The 14,740-nt window shown below is 39.4% G+C and overlaps 4 protein-coding genes across 4 annotated transcripts in view; 2 read left to right on the plus strand and 2 right to left on the minus strand.

Moving 5' to 3' along the window:
* Cbr-col-131 overlaps positions 1-137 on the plus strand; it is a gene marked incomplete at both ends in the record, with an annotated part of 1,783 nt that extends 1,646 nt beyond the window's left edge. The window contains one exon of the mRNA XM_002638473.2: positions 69-137. Coding sequence (XP_002638519.2) covers positions 69-137 — 69 coding nt within the window. The remainder of the gene's footprint in view (positions 1-68) is intronic.
* A 196-nt stretch (positions 138-333) lies between these two features.
* Positions 334-7,537, minus strand: Cbr-pbo-5 (the record flags this gene model as incomplete). Its single annotated transcript, XM_045238586.1, has 9 exons — positions 334-495; positions 2,234-2,302; positions 2,347-2,472; positions 2,515-2,669; positions 3,077-3,464; positions 4,387-4,540; positions 4,819-5,086; positions 7,304-7,367; positions 7,421-7,537. 9 exons carry the CDS (start codon positions 7,535-7,537, stop codon positions 334-336), a joined length of 1,503 nt encoding a protein of 500 aa, XP_045092979.1.
* Positions 7,538-8,086: 549 nt separating this feature from the next.
* Positions 8,087-11,444, minus strand: Cbr-ttll-9 (the record flags this gene model as incomplete). Its single annotated transcript, XM_045238587.1, has 8 exons — positions 8,087-8,118; positions 9,048-9,175; positions 9,423-9,523; positions 9,672-9,743; positions 9,915-10,111; positions 10,469-10,556; positions 10,603-11,083; positions 11,266-11,444. 8 exons carry the CDS (start codon positions 11,442-11,444, stop codon positions 8,087-8,089), a joined length of 1,278 nt encoding a protein of 425 aa, XP_045092980.1.
* Positions 11,445-12,080: 636 nt separating this feature from the next.
* On the plus strand, positions 12,081-14,672 carry CBG05550 (the record flags this gene model as incomplete). Its single annotated transcript, XM_045238588.1, is given in 7 exon segments — positions 12,081-12,197; positions 12,548-12,726; positions 12,959-13,463; positions 13,483-13,554; positions 13,602-14,093; positions 14,149-14,342; positions 14,456-14,672. 7 exon segments carry the CDS (start codon positions 12,081-12,083, stop codon positions 14,670-14,672), a joined length of 1,776 nt encoding a protein of 591 aa, XP_045092981.1.
* Between the last annotated feature and the right edge of the window lie 68 nt (positions 14,673-14,740).

The raw sequence follows: 14,740 nt of genomic DNA on the forward strand, positions 1-14,740 counted from the left end.
CGATCCGGTGTCGTTCAATTAGAGGTTTTATGTCAATCTTTTTGATTTCTAAATCCTATCTTTTTCAGTACTGCCCATGTCCGAAGCGAGTCGCAGATGGAGCCGGTGGAGGTGTCTATCAACCATACAAGCAATAATTGTCTTTTTGAAAAAAAAATATTTATTTCAATTTCCGTTTTATATACAAAAATTATCCCAAAATAATGCATGAAGCAAAGAAACAACCAAATAACTGATTTTCTGGAACAAAAACATCTATGAGCCCGTGATTGGTTTCTATGTGTTTTAGAAACAACAATTATCTTATTCGAAGAAGACAAAAGAGAAATTAAATTAAGACAAGTAGAATAGAACTGCCACTGGAATGGTGACAGTTGACAAGAAGAAGAACATGAAGACGATATCCAAACGTTCTGAGATTCGAACGTATCCATTGGTTGATCGACGGCGGACCAATTCGATATTCTCAGCGGCGTCGATTTCGTCGAGTTCCCACTGAAAATTGTTATGTTTTGGGTTTCAATTCATTGATACAGTTGAAGATGTTATAAAAGAAGTTTCCTTAATTTGGCTTAAATTTGGCTCAAACGCTCTACTATAAGCCCACTCTATAGGTTCACTTTGAGCTCAATTATCTCGGTTCCTATGATAGATATCAAAAATCTGTTAACTGATAAAATATTGATAATATCAAGATGACTAATTTATCAGTTGACATATTTTTGATATCTTTTGAAGGAATCGAGATAATCAAGCTCAAAGTGTGCATATACGATAATATCGTACCTCCTATAGAAGGGTAGCCAAGTTTGGCATAATTTTTCTCGGCTCCCGTGAAAGGTACTAAAAAACGATCAACTGAACAAATGTTTTTCATGATATGCATTATATTTTGTTAGTAAACTACTTTTTGATACCTGATAAAAGAGCCATGATAAATCGCGTCATAGTTGGGGGCTCCTCTCCTATTACAGATTTACGGGTTTTACCGTAGCGTTGCTAAAATACCGTAAAACTTGTAACACATAGAAAGGCTCCAACACTGTCAAGTGTGAGCCTGAATATCTTGTCTCCAATGAGAAATATCAAAAAGGTGCCAACTGATAAAGTAATAGTGATATTATGATGAACAATTTATCAATTGACAGCTTCCTGATATCTTTTGAAGGAAGCGAGATAAATTGTGTCAAAGTTGGTGTGGTAGCTTTCCTTAAATAAGACATGCTCTGGGTACCCTCGCCCTCATCATGATCTTTTGTTCCTTTATATCCTCTAATCCCTAATAAACCCTCCGAAGATGATCCCTTCTCTGAGCAAAAACCAAATGATCCGGGGCACGATAGTGTGTGCAAAAAGCAGCAAGGTATATAAATCGAAGGTGTGTCTCTCTTTTGAGTCTCTTCTTCTATCTGCTAAACAGCGCAAAAGACACATTCAACAATTTATGGGCACAGTCAGTTGTTGTGTGTGCGTTGTGTCGGTTGTGCGGGAAGGAGAGATAGAAGAAGAAACAAAAGAAAAGAAAAAGAAGAAGAAGAAGAAGAAGAAGACGATGGCGACGCATGAACGCAATAAAAAAACGTCGCAAGACATGAAAAGCCGGAAATCCCCCCTCAAATTTCAACTCAATGACATTAATGGTGGTTTTTGAGCTTTTAGAGTGGACAAATTTTATGATGAATGAGCAAGACCCCCTTACATTGAGCTAATTTTTCTCGATTTTTGTGGAAGACATGAAAAAGTTGCTAACTGATAAATTGCGTATCATAATATCAGAAGTATTTTATCAGTTGACACATTTTTGATATCTCTCATAGAAGCCAAGATAGTTGGGCTCAAAAAACGCATATAGGATGGGCTTCTATTTGAGCAAACACGCAGGCCTCCAAGCTGTAAACTTTGAGCTCAATTATCTCGGTTCGTTCACAAAATACTAAACTACTGATAAATTATTAATCTCAATATTACCAATATTTTATCAGTTGGCAGATTTTTGATATCTCTTGTAAAAATTGAGATAATTGAACTCAAAGTTACCGTATATCCTATCATCGAAGCCGATTGAAACCGTCAACTTTAAGCTCAGTTATCTCAATTTCTATGAGAGATATTAAAAATGAGTCAACTAATAAAATTTAGATGATAATATGATAAACATTTTACCAGTTGGCACATTTTTGATATCTTTTATAGAAACCGCGATAATTGAGCCATAGGTTTTAAGAACACAAACCTTTATCGATTCACAACGATTCACCATTTTCCGAATGTACTCTTCTAGAGCCTCCAGTCGAGAAGACAGCTGAAATTTTTGAATTACCCTAGATTCCAAGATTTTCGACTCACCATAACTTCCTTAACCGCTGTACCATTCAACTCCGACGTTTTCTTCGTCTGCAAATCGCCATTTCTAGTCTCAGAAACTAGAATCACTTGAGTGGGCTCCTCTGGGTTCATACGATATGTTCTTCGCTGAAAAGTAATTATTGATTGGCCAAGCAAAAAAGATCTTACATTAGATGTTCTGAAGATGGGTCTCAGGAAGAAGAGTTTCATCCAAAACTCGTGTGGTTCATCTCCATACCGCCCGAGTCGATGAACTTTCATGACAATTCCAGTTGTCATTGCGGCGATTGAGACGATGACCATGTTGAAGAGGAAATAGGCAACTGAAAATGTCAACTTTGAGCCAATCTTCACTTTCAACAATCTCGAAATTCTGTGTGTGTGGGTGTGTCCCGGGTCGCCGACCCTAGCACAGTCACCGTTGGACCACATTTTTTCAAATTTTTACAGATAACTCAAAATGGCAGCGAGATGATGCCCGATTTTATAATTCTTCGAAAATTTGCTTATGAAGTCTTCTGAAGACGTTAATCCATTTCTACAGCGGAAACCAGGAGGTTGAGCCCCGGCAAGTGGCCCAAACCGACTGGTATATCTCAATTGTTGTAAAAGATATCAAAAATCTGTAAACTACAAAAAAATCAAGACAATCTAAGTAAATGTTTATCAGCTGGCAACTTTTTGATATCTTTTACGAAAGCCGAGATACATGAGCTTAAAGTTGACTCACCTAACAACGGCACATGTGTCGAACTATGCGGCACTTTTTCACTGACCACCAGTGAAAGAACAGCCATTGTCAAGATGGCTGTAACGCCAAGTGTGAAGCGTTCCTCTCGTTCTCCAGTAGTCGAAAACCTGGCGAACAATCCAACCACAGAAATTGCGCACATGATATAACTGGGGAATGTCAGAGTGACCATGTAGAACAAGGGTCGTCGTTTTACAGAAATTTCGAACTTCACTTCTGACACTTCGATTCCTTCGTGCTCGTATTTCTCTTCAGTCACATTGAGATTCAGAAGATGCCACTCTTCATTGCGTTTGTAGTGCTCCAGAGAGTGATCGGTGTGCGCATGGAGTCGAATTTTCTCATGGCCATAGGCCCAGGAAGCAATCTGGAAATTGCAAAAAATTTTAAACCTCTAATAGAACGGCTCCCTTATTTTTAACTTTAATCCAATTTATAAGCGAGGCCATTTTGACGATTTTTAGGAGTCTCTAGCTCGACTGTCAAATTTCCGATCACTTTAAAAACTTTGGAGAATGTAAACAGACCTAGGCTGAAAAAGTTTTGACTTTTCCAGCAATTTTCAAACCAAAATTGGTCGAAAATCCAGAATTGGAGCTAAAAGTTCTTCTAAAATCGTCAAAAATCGTCCGAATCGTACAAAAATCCAGGATACGAAAAAAGTCGAAAAATCACTAATTTTAAACTGAAAATGTGAAAAAAACGGTGTTTTTCAGAAATCTGCAAATAGTTGAAAAACTAGTGATTCTCAAAAAATTCTGTTGATGCAAAGTTCTTGATCTAGGTCTGTTTTACATCCACAAAGATTTTCAAAGGGATCGGATACTTGACAGCCAAGCTCCAGACTCCTGAAAGTTGTCATAATGGCCGAAATATCAACTGAAAAATGAGTTTTTGTATATATTATTGGCCGGGTGCTGTATATCAGTTCCTGTTAAGGATATAAAAAAATTTTCAACTGGTAAATTTTTTAATTTCACCAACATTTCATCAGTTGACACATTTTTCATATTTCTCATAGGAAGCAAAATAATTGAGCTCAAACTTGACAAATAATTCGGATAGTACAACAGTTTTGGGCTCATTGGGGTAAACGACTTACAATTAGAGGTACAAACCCTCCATCCATGGGGTACAAATTACCTGGAAATTTGAACTTTGTACCCCTGCATTGTGGATTTTGTAACCCTCAACGACTTTTCATCCTCTTGTACCCCCGAATCGTTGTACCCTATGTATTATGTGCCCTCACATTCGGCAGTGATGGCCCTACGTTTTCCCAGGCTTACCTCAATGGCACATCGCTGATCATCCAGTGGAAAATGTCTGATGTTGATCTCACAAGACACAGTATGCACTGCCGGATGACTTGCCACCACTGTCCCGTTACTGTAGATCCTGGCTGGCGCGCGAACGGCTGAGAGAAGATCCTCGTGTGCCAACCTGTTCGATTTCACCCTTTAGAAGATTGGGGGCTTGCGAGAAGCCGCCCGGTGATTCGGATACGTGGAGGGGGGATTCTGGGTGGCTGTGTCTTCATGCACACCCCTAATTTTAATGACACACATGTTGTGACACCCTTTCCGCCTAATTGTTAGTATGTACTATGGAGAGAAAGCGGGGAGGGGGGAAAATTATTAATGATCAATTTCAATTCCAATTATTATTGCAAGTTAGGGGGATGACAAGATAATAGGACAGCTAATAGGACACAAACTCACATGTTGAACACAATAATATCGGGAACCCAAATCTTGTCCAGTGGGACCCATGTCTTTGTAATCCCTCCGAATAGTGCTGGATCCCAAGTTAAGCTAGGATCAATCCAGTGCTCGTCCACATAGATTAGCACTGTCATTGTTTGTTTCAACTCATCGATGCCTAGAATGTGAACCAGCTCTAGTTCGTATTCTACGTACAGTAATCCGTCGGGCGGTGCATTGTGGTTATGTTTGGAGAGAAGATATTCGGTGAGACGTTTTGAGGAGCCTGAAAACCCAATGTTTTGAATATGTGGTAACCTGGCTAGACAAACTAAATCAGATTTGATAGAAGAACTGAATGGCTACAAAATGGTGTTGATTGGAAAATTGTATCTTGTCTATGAACAAATTTATAGGCCAATAACCGTCGGAGCCACGCGGTCCCAGATATAACGCCTTGAACTTTGTTCATATGCATGATGCAGTTATCCAAATAGTATTATTTTGTAGCTCTTGAGCTCTTCTATCATATTTATTTTAGGTGGTCCAAAAATATTGATTTTACAAGAAGCTAAGGCAGGGTTCGCAAAGGAACAATGAACTAGGCTTTATAGATCAAACCGCTGAGCTCCGACGGTTTTTAACTTGTAACTTTGTTCAAAGGCAAGATGAAGCTATCCAAATAGTATTATTTTGTAGTTCTTGAGTTTTTCTGGTATATCTCGTTTAACATTTCCACAAAAATTGATTCTGAAAGAAACTATGGGTCCGAACAATGTTACAAGGCTTTTGTCGGTTTTTGGCTTGTAACTTTGTTCATAAATTAGATAAGGCTATGGAATTAGTTTCATTTTGTAGCTCTTGAGTTCTTCTATCATATGTAATTTAATTGGTTTTAAAATATTGATTCAGGGCCAGGCAAAGCCCCGGTTACCAATAATGTTTGTTGGTTGCTCATTTTTCATGTCGAACAAATGTCTGAAACAACACTATTCGTCACTTTTAACGTTGTTGCCCCCACTTTTTCCTCTGTCAGAAACTTGACAATTTTTGTGTGTGTTTGTGCAACTAAGAGTCCGCATCCTCATCCACAAATCAAAACGGGTTAATGGGCTTTTTTTGAAGTAGAAGTTTCCGAGAGGTGAGGAAGAGAAAGATGGGGCCACATGAGGTGAGACGTTGAGTTGGAAATGAGGTGTGACAGAAGAGCTATTGGGTAGTGGAAAGCGTTTAAAGAAGAAGAAGAAGAACAGTGGAAAGGAGAATTTATGAGTTTCGACGAATGGCTGAGAGGGTCAGTGGTTTTTCTTGGAAGTTGGGTAGGAAAAAGTGGGGAAGTTTGACCGTTTCCCACTAGTTTCATTAAAAAATGGTAAAAATTGGCTTTGAAAGTATTTAATTTCCAGTGCTAAAAATGAGCGGAAACGCTGAAAAAAGCTGAAAATATTCAGAAGACTCATATTAAAGAGAACATCCAATTTCAGCCATTTTCAGCTTAAAAATTATAGATAAAAAAACTCTTTGTTTAGCATGAAAATTTTCAAGAAATTTGAAGATTTTGGAAAAACTAGAATTTCAATTTAATTTGAAAAACAAAAGGCGCTAAAAATCCAGAAAAAAAGATAAGCACCTAATTGAAGCCCATCCTATATGTGCACTTTGAGCTCAATTATCTCGGTTCCCATAAGAGATATCAGAAAATTTTCAACTGATAAAATTTTTATCACAATAACAGCAACATTTTATTAGTTGACAAATTTTTTGATATCTCTCATTGGAACCGAGATAAAGAAACTCAAAGTTTGAGCTCAAAGCGTATAGGGATGGCTTCTATGATAGAGGGTAACTCAAGCTCAATTATCTCGGCTCCTTTAAAAGATATCAAAAAGTTGTCAACTGATAAAAAGTAAATGATAATATGATTAACATTTTATTAGTTGACTAACTTTTTATATCTATAATAGGAACTGAGATAATTGAGCTCAAAGTGCACATATAGGGTATATGGGCTTCTAGTAGATCATTTCCAGTTTTCAACTATGTTCATTTTTGTATTCACAATTTTTCGGAATTCCAGAAACTTCGAGATCTCCCATGCTTTTCCGATCTTCCATGTTCTATCTCCTCTGTCACGTTTTTCTAACCCATTTCTCATGACTCTCCCAAAAAAAGACAAAAAGAGGGTAAGACCCTCCGGTGGGGTCGATTTGGAAGATTAAGGGGGGACTCAATTTGCACCCCCTCCAAAATTGAATGATCGTTGCTTACGTCGGAAGAGAAGCAGGATAATTTAAATATCCCAAATTTTTGTGGTGAGGTTTGGTCCCCTTCCGGCTTTGCTCGAGTCAAAAAAAAATGTTTTGAATTTATCACTTTTTGCTCACAACTAAAAAAAATCATCAATTTTTTGCCTCAATCTCCCTGGAGACTAAAAGTGGCAACATTTTGGAAAAATATGATTTTTCGATAATTTATTGTTCCCTTTGGATTCATAAAAAAGTACCTGGAACAAAGGTCGGCTGGGTCTCATTGACTTGTGTCAGCTCCTCGTCATCTGAGCCATTTAGCTGAAAATTTATTGTTTGGAAACTTCAGGAATTTTCAGTATTATCAATCTTACATGATTCAATAACACATTTGGAGCCTCTTCACTACTATCGAAATATGATTCTGTGGTGTATGTAGACTGTATACTGGCTGGTATTAACAGGAAGGATAAGAGAAGTATTCGTTGCATAGTCTGAATTATTTTTCAAATAACTGGAATATTCTTTGAGCTGAATTCATTTTAGGTGAGATGCAACTATGTAAATAGCTTCTACACTCTTGACTCAAGATATGAGTCACGAATCTTCCAAGAAGTCTATAGTATAAATGTCAGTTGCATGAGCCATGAGAATACAAAAAAAATAAAAATGAAAAAAAATGTTTTCATTAAATTACGAATGAAAAAAAAGAAGAAGAAGAAGGGGGAGAAGACCAATGTGTGTGAGCTCATCTCATCTCGCAAATGAGCCGGTTGGAGTCCTCGAAGAGCACATCCGCCCATCCACCCCATCCCCGAGGCTCCGCCCCCTTTTCGTTGGTACCCCAGAGGTCGAGGGATTTGGAGGGAAGGTGTGGAAAAGAATGATTTGTTGGGGGTAATTAGGAGAGAAAAAAGAGAAGAAGAAGGTCAAGAGAAGAGATAAGACTGATTGGAACAAATTTTTGAACAAAAAACGTTTTATTTGGGGCAAAAAATTGAGATGGTGAGTCAATGTGGTTGGTTCGTAGAAGCTCATCATCACGGCATCGGTGTGGGTTCGACGTAATCACCTGAAAAGTGTAATAATTGGATTTCGATGATGAGGTTGGTTGGCACGGAACCTTTGGATTGAGCTTGGTTCTATTTCCGTGTCAAGATGTGGAAATATGACGGATGTCTAAATCTAGGATATGAGAGCTAGAAGGTCCATTTTCAGACTTACTGGAAAACTATTGAACGCCTAATACCGTACCTATAACTTTTAAAAATTGCTATTTTTTTGAAAATCTGAAAACAGAATCGTAGTGCTGATTGAATGCTGATTATGATTATTTGTTTTTAGATTTTCGAAAACTTGGGATTTTGAAAATTTATAGCTAGTTTTTGGGGTGCCCTTATACTTATGTTAAACACTGTAGAAGCCCACTCATACATTCAACTTTGAGTTTCATTATCTTGATTTATGCTGGAATTACCTTAAAACCAGTAATAGAAAAGCATTGGGGTTGGACAGATAGCCCCTGACCCTAACTTTTATCTTTTGAGCTCAATTATCTCGATTTCTGTAAGAAATATCACACATTTGTCAACTGTTAATTTATTTATCATAATATCACCAATAATTTATCAGTTGGCTGAACTACTGGAAAACTACTAAATGCCTATTATTTCTATGAACAAAAATAGAATTGCTCCAATGCTCTACCTTTGCTCTTCAGGATTTATTGAAATGACCTATCTAGATTCACGAAAAAAAGTTCAGTTCCAGAACACCACTCTCTCTCTCTCTCTCTGTCCCTCCCAAATCCCAAAAAATCTAACAGCTGATCGATCATGAAAAGGTGATTAAATTTCAGACAGCTATGTCGTGTCGACAAACGAGACTCTCTAATTTTCGTGATTCAGATTTTGATGGTGCACTTTTAATGACCGCCGTCTGACGACACATGCATTGGGAAAAGGAGGAGGAGGATCAAGACACACTGTAATGACAACTCACCCAATCTCAAATTCAACTGCGCTCCGAAAAACGGCTGAGCATGTCTTGCCACTTTGCATAATTCCACAGGCTTGCTATTCCGCACCAAAATGTCAAATCCACCGATTTGGTTCTCGTTTCCCAGAAGTCTGAAAAATTAGCTAAATTTGTTAAGAATTACCGTAAACCATAAACTTTAAGTCCATATATCTCCGTTCATATAAGAGGTATCAAAAGGTAATCAACTGATAAAATATTTATGACATTATGATAAGCATTTTATTAGTTGGCTACTTCTCGATATCTTTATAGGACCCGAGATATATGGGTTTAAAGCTGACGGCATGGCTAGTCTTCTAATATATAGTAGAGGGCCTACGGTATTTGAAAACCCACTTTTTCTCAATATCCAAAACATCAATCATATGATTAAGAACTCGATACTTGAGTTCGAAATCTTCCTGAGACGATGCGGTAAGTGATGGACTGGCGTTCACCTAAAAAAAGAATCTTAAAAACCCATAAATCTCTTGCTTATCTTCACAGCTCAATGAGCACAAAAAGCCAATTGTTCGAAACGAAAAAAAAAATGTTTTTCAATTTTTGAAGTTAATGTCCAAGACAAATGGGAAATCAGATAACAACCTCTAACAGCCATGGCTTCAGATTTTCATCAAAGAGGATGTCGTAGCCGTAGAGTTCGAAGCAGTGGGTGTCCTGGAAAAAAAAGATAATTGAAAGCCCAATTATCTCGGCTCCTATGAGAGATATTAAAAATCTGTCAACTGATAAAATACTCCTGATATTGTGATAAATATATTATCAGTTGTCAAACTTTTGATATCGTTTATAGGACCCGAGATAATTGAGCTCAAAGTGGAGTGGTACCTGTATGATCAAGTTTTGCACGCTTTTCAGACTTTCGATGATCACTTTCGCCAAATCATTCATCGTTTTTGAGACTTTCGACTGGCCATGCATTGACTTAAAAAACCGAAACAACTTTGGAAGACTCCATTTAAGACCTCTTTCAGGATCATAGTCAGCTGCAGTTTTGGCAACTGCTACGTTGGTGAGATGAACGACTGAAACCAACAAATATATCAAAATCTGCCCATCGGCCGCTATAGAGCCGTTTTTCGGCAACTTTAGATCAAAACTTGACCAACAACTGCCCGTGGCTTGCTATGCAGCAGTTATTGGGCAAGTTCCGACCAAAAACCGCCCATGGCCCGCTATAGAGCCGTTTTGGGCACGTTCCGACCAAAAACTGCCAATGGCCTGTTTTTCAGCCGTTTTTGGGCAAGTTCCGATAAAAAACTGTCTATGACCCACTATAGAGCCGTTTTTGGGCAAGTTCTGACAAAAACCTGGCCAAGATCCGCCCTAAAGCCTGACCAGAAGTTACAAGCCAAATACCAAGTTACTGTATTTCAACTCACATGCATCATCCACACTCTCCGTGGAATATCTGGAATGTGAGAATCGAGCGAAACCCTCTCGATGAACCCAAGCGTTCATTGGACGGAACTGAAATTTCCCAATTTGAATTTAGAGAACTAATAGAATTTCTAACCGAAGTAACCAGCACATAAATCCTCACATCGAACTTCTTGCCACCCACCAAATACGGATTATGTATATAGCTTTGAACTACATAGGGAAGCGCCTCCGACCCACTCGAGTCCTTCTTCTTCCATTCTTGAACATGCTTCAACTTGCGAAACAGAAAAATACCCTTTCCCTGCGCGCCAGCCACTGGCTTCATAATCCAAATTGTGTCAGTTGGATATTTTCGAAACTCCTCCACAAATAGGTGATACTCGGCAGGTAAGACATAGCTGGAAGGGATGAAGTTGAATTCCGTCGCCACATCGACCCCGGATTTTTCCTTGGCTTTTCTAGCCTTTTTGTAGTTCTTGATCAGAAAATCTTTTCTTGTGAGCTCAAAATCATTTCGGAAGTGACAAATTAATTGCTTCTCGGAGAACTTGTGCTTATCGTAACAAGTAGTCATCCATTCTCGAGTGACCCAGAAGAATTGCCAATCGTCTCCTCTGGAAATTACGTTAGACTATAACATACCGTCGTTTGAGCTCAATTATCTCAGTTCCTATGTGAGATATCGAAAATCTTTCAACTAATAAAACATTGATGATATTATGATAAACACTTTATCAGTTCGCAAATTTTGATTGCTCTCTTAGGAAGCGAGATAATTGAGCTATAGGGTACACACTGTGTCTGCGCCCATCCTTCTCGATTAGTGAGCACATCGGATATGGTGTTCGTTAGAGCGCACTTAAACAGTATCTTCTTTTTCTTCTGTTCCCTTGGTGTCTGTGGGGTGCTCTGGGAAGTGGTGATAGTTGGAATCGTTAGCTGGTTAGAGGTACGTCGCTCTTTGGCGGAAGACATGACCTGGAAGGGGGGGGGGGCGGGTAGGGGGAGCTTTTANAAATAAATCTGGGAGGGGGCGGGGGGGTTCATTTTGGGGATACTTCTGCTCGGATTGAGTTCAAATCCGGATATTCTTATTGACAAATGACTGCCAACAAGCCCCAAAAATAGCTAAGGTAGCAGCAAGGCTTTGGGTACTGGACCGCGGCTCTCGGAGGGCCGCCCGACATTTTGGTCACCCTTGAGTGCCAGGTAGCATTGTACATTTCAAAAGCAATAACATTTCCCCATAAAATAATCACTACCCTTTTTCTGAATCATTGTTATCAGACACTCTTGATAATGGCTTTTAAAAAAATGAAAAAAAAGTTCCTTATCACTAACCGGAGCCAGCAAAAAAAAGCAAAAAAGAGTGCCCAGTTTCATTTCGTTGACAGATTTTTTTCTCTGGCACAAAAAACCCCAAAAAAAGTTTGATTGACAGAAAGGCAAGGTCCGTAGTCCCACTATCAGTAGAGAGCAGCTAGAAAAAATGCTAGAAAAAATGGCCATAATGACAACTATAAAAAAGAGGCCCCTAATCGAAAGAATTACGACTCAATGTCAGAGTACTCGCCATTTGTGCAAATTGCTTCATTATTGCCTACTTCTAATATGAATCGATATATTCGGGATGGAGACAATCCGGATATCACTGAGGAGAGAATGAAGGCGACATTCGATGCGGATAGGTTCACAGAGTTCTATCATGGAGGTGCTAAAAGATTGAAGGTGAGTTATACAAGTCGGGTTTGGGCAAGTAGAGGCCAAAATCTGCACTTGGCCCGCTAAACATCCGTTTTTGGGCATTTTTAGACCAAGATCTGCCTTTGGCCCGCTATACAGCCATTATTGGCAGGTTAAGACCAAAATCTGCCTTTGGCCTGCTATACAGCCGTTTTTGAACCAGTTCAACCAAACTCTGTCTTTGGCCAGCTATTCAACCGTTTAAGGGCAAATTCCAACAAAAATCTGCCCATGGCCCGTCATACAGCCGTTTTGGGCATTTCCTTATCAAAATCTGCCCATGGCTTCCTATCACAAGATACAAGCCGACGTCCTAGATCATTAATTATTTCCAGTCCCGCCGAGAAGTCGAAAAGTACATCGAAGATCACAAAGAGCTTCAGGACACCCATCCGACGCCATTCATGAGTCGAGAAGAATTAATCGACAATTCGGTTCGGAAGCTAGCTGGAATGGCAAAGTACCACAAGATGATCGACATGACCAATATTGAGAAGACCACTTATTTTTTGCAGTGAGCCCTAAAAACAGCTAAACACATTTTCCTTCATCCTTAAAGGAGTTTTTTCTTAATGAGAATCTTTCTCATTGAGAATCTCTCTTAATAAGGTTCTTAATGTATATTTCGTTCCCCATACTGTCGCCCAAGCTTTATGCTGTCTAAAGTTAGGGGACAATTTGGTGAGCAAAATCCTCATTAAGAACCTTATCAAGAGAGTTTCTCACTAAGAAAAATTCTCATTCAGAATGGTCCATGTCCGTGACTCGATGGCTTTCTCTCTTCACTACCTCATGTTTCTTCCTGTCCTCCAATTTCAAGCATCTCCTGAACAACTATCCGAATGGATGCCTAAATCGTTATCTGGAACCATTATTGGAACATATGCCCAAACGGAAATGGGTCATGGAACCAACTTGTCTAAACTGGAGACCACTGCCACTTACGACCCAAAAAGCCAAGAATTCGTGCTACATACCCCTACCATCAGTGGAGCCAAATGGTGGCCAGGAAGTCTTGGAAAGTTCTGCAATCATGCGATTATCGTTGCCAATTTGTGGACCAATGGGAAGTGTGAAGGACCTCATCCATTTTTCGTGGAGATCAGAGACCCGGTGACCCATAAAGGATTGCCACACTTGAAGATGGGAGATATTGGACCAAAGTTGAGCTTGAATGGTTCTGATAATGGATATCTGATTTTCGATAACTTCCGAATTCCGAGAAACAACATGTTGATGCGTCATTCCAAGGTTTCTTTTTATTTCAGAGTTTCAAAAATATTACATGGCAAAAGCTATTGCATTCAGAATTGCTGGTGATGAGTTGCAGAATATATTTAAGGTGAGTAAAATGATGTTAAGGTTACAGTAGGACCCATAAAACTTCAGAAAGTCTCCAAACAACTCCGCTTAGGGGAAGCCTCACTTCTTCCTGGCATTTATGCCTTATCAAGTGGCCTAAAGGCATTGGTCACCTTTGAAGTTCAAGGTGGAATTGAGCAGTGTCGTTTGGCTTGTGGTGGTCATGGCTACTCTCATGCTTCCGGGATTCCTGAGTTATCTGCCTTCTCATGTGGAAGCTGTACTTATGAGGGGGACAATTTGGTGTTGCTTTTGCAAGTGGCGAAGTACCTCATGAAAGTTTGCGCTCAGCCAGCAGAAGGCAAAATTTGCGGCTACCTTCACAAGAAGAGCTCTGCCACTATCTCAGAACTCTCCACTCATAAAACATACAGCGACCATCAAATCATCCAAGACTGGGAGCATGTCACCAGGAGAGTTGTACTTCAAGCGTTCCAAAAACTTCGAACTGAAAGTGCTACAAAGCAAAAGCATGAAGCATGGAACAGTTGCTCCGTGGAGCTCTGCAAAGCTGCTAGGGTAGGGCTTGAGCTATTTTCAGAGCAATATGATTTTCGAACTTTGAATCTTCTAGTGGCACGTTCGTCTGTACATTGTCAGAATCCTCTTGGCAAAGATCTCCACTGCTCCAGAAGATGTGCGTCCTGTTCTTCGAGCCCTTGCAAAACTGTACATTTTCGATTTGCAAGTATCTAAACAGGGTCATTTTATGGAGGATAGATACATGAGTCCCCAACAAATTGATCAGTTGAAAAGTGGAATATCAGAGTGAGCTTTAATTATCGTAGAACCTGTAATAGAAGGGCACCTAACTTCCAAGGCGGAGGAGCTCTTCTATCACAGGTTTTACGGTACATAACAAGGTGAACTATATCTTCCAGAGCCCTGGCAACTATCCGTCCGGATGCTGTCTCTATCGTCGATGGATTCGCAATTCATGAGTTCGAACTCAAAAGTGTCCTGGGTCGTCGTGATGGAAATGTGTATCCGGCATTGATGGAATGGACCAAACATAGCAAATTGAACCAGAAGGACGTTCCAGAAGCGTTTGAGAAGTATCTAGCTCCGATCATGAAAAAGATCAGAGCCAAAATATAATTGCTGTGGGATTTTAAACTTGAATAAAGGGAAAGAGATCTTTATTAAGGCATAATGTAGTAATCTCA

Source organism: Caenorhabditis briggsae (assembly GCF_000004555.2).
Source record: "Caenorhabditis briggsae complete genome, chrV, whole genome shotgun sequence".
Lineage (NCBI taxonomy): Eukaryota > Metazoa > Nematoda > Chromadorea > Rhabditida > Rhabditidae > Caenorhabditis > Caenorhabditis briggsae.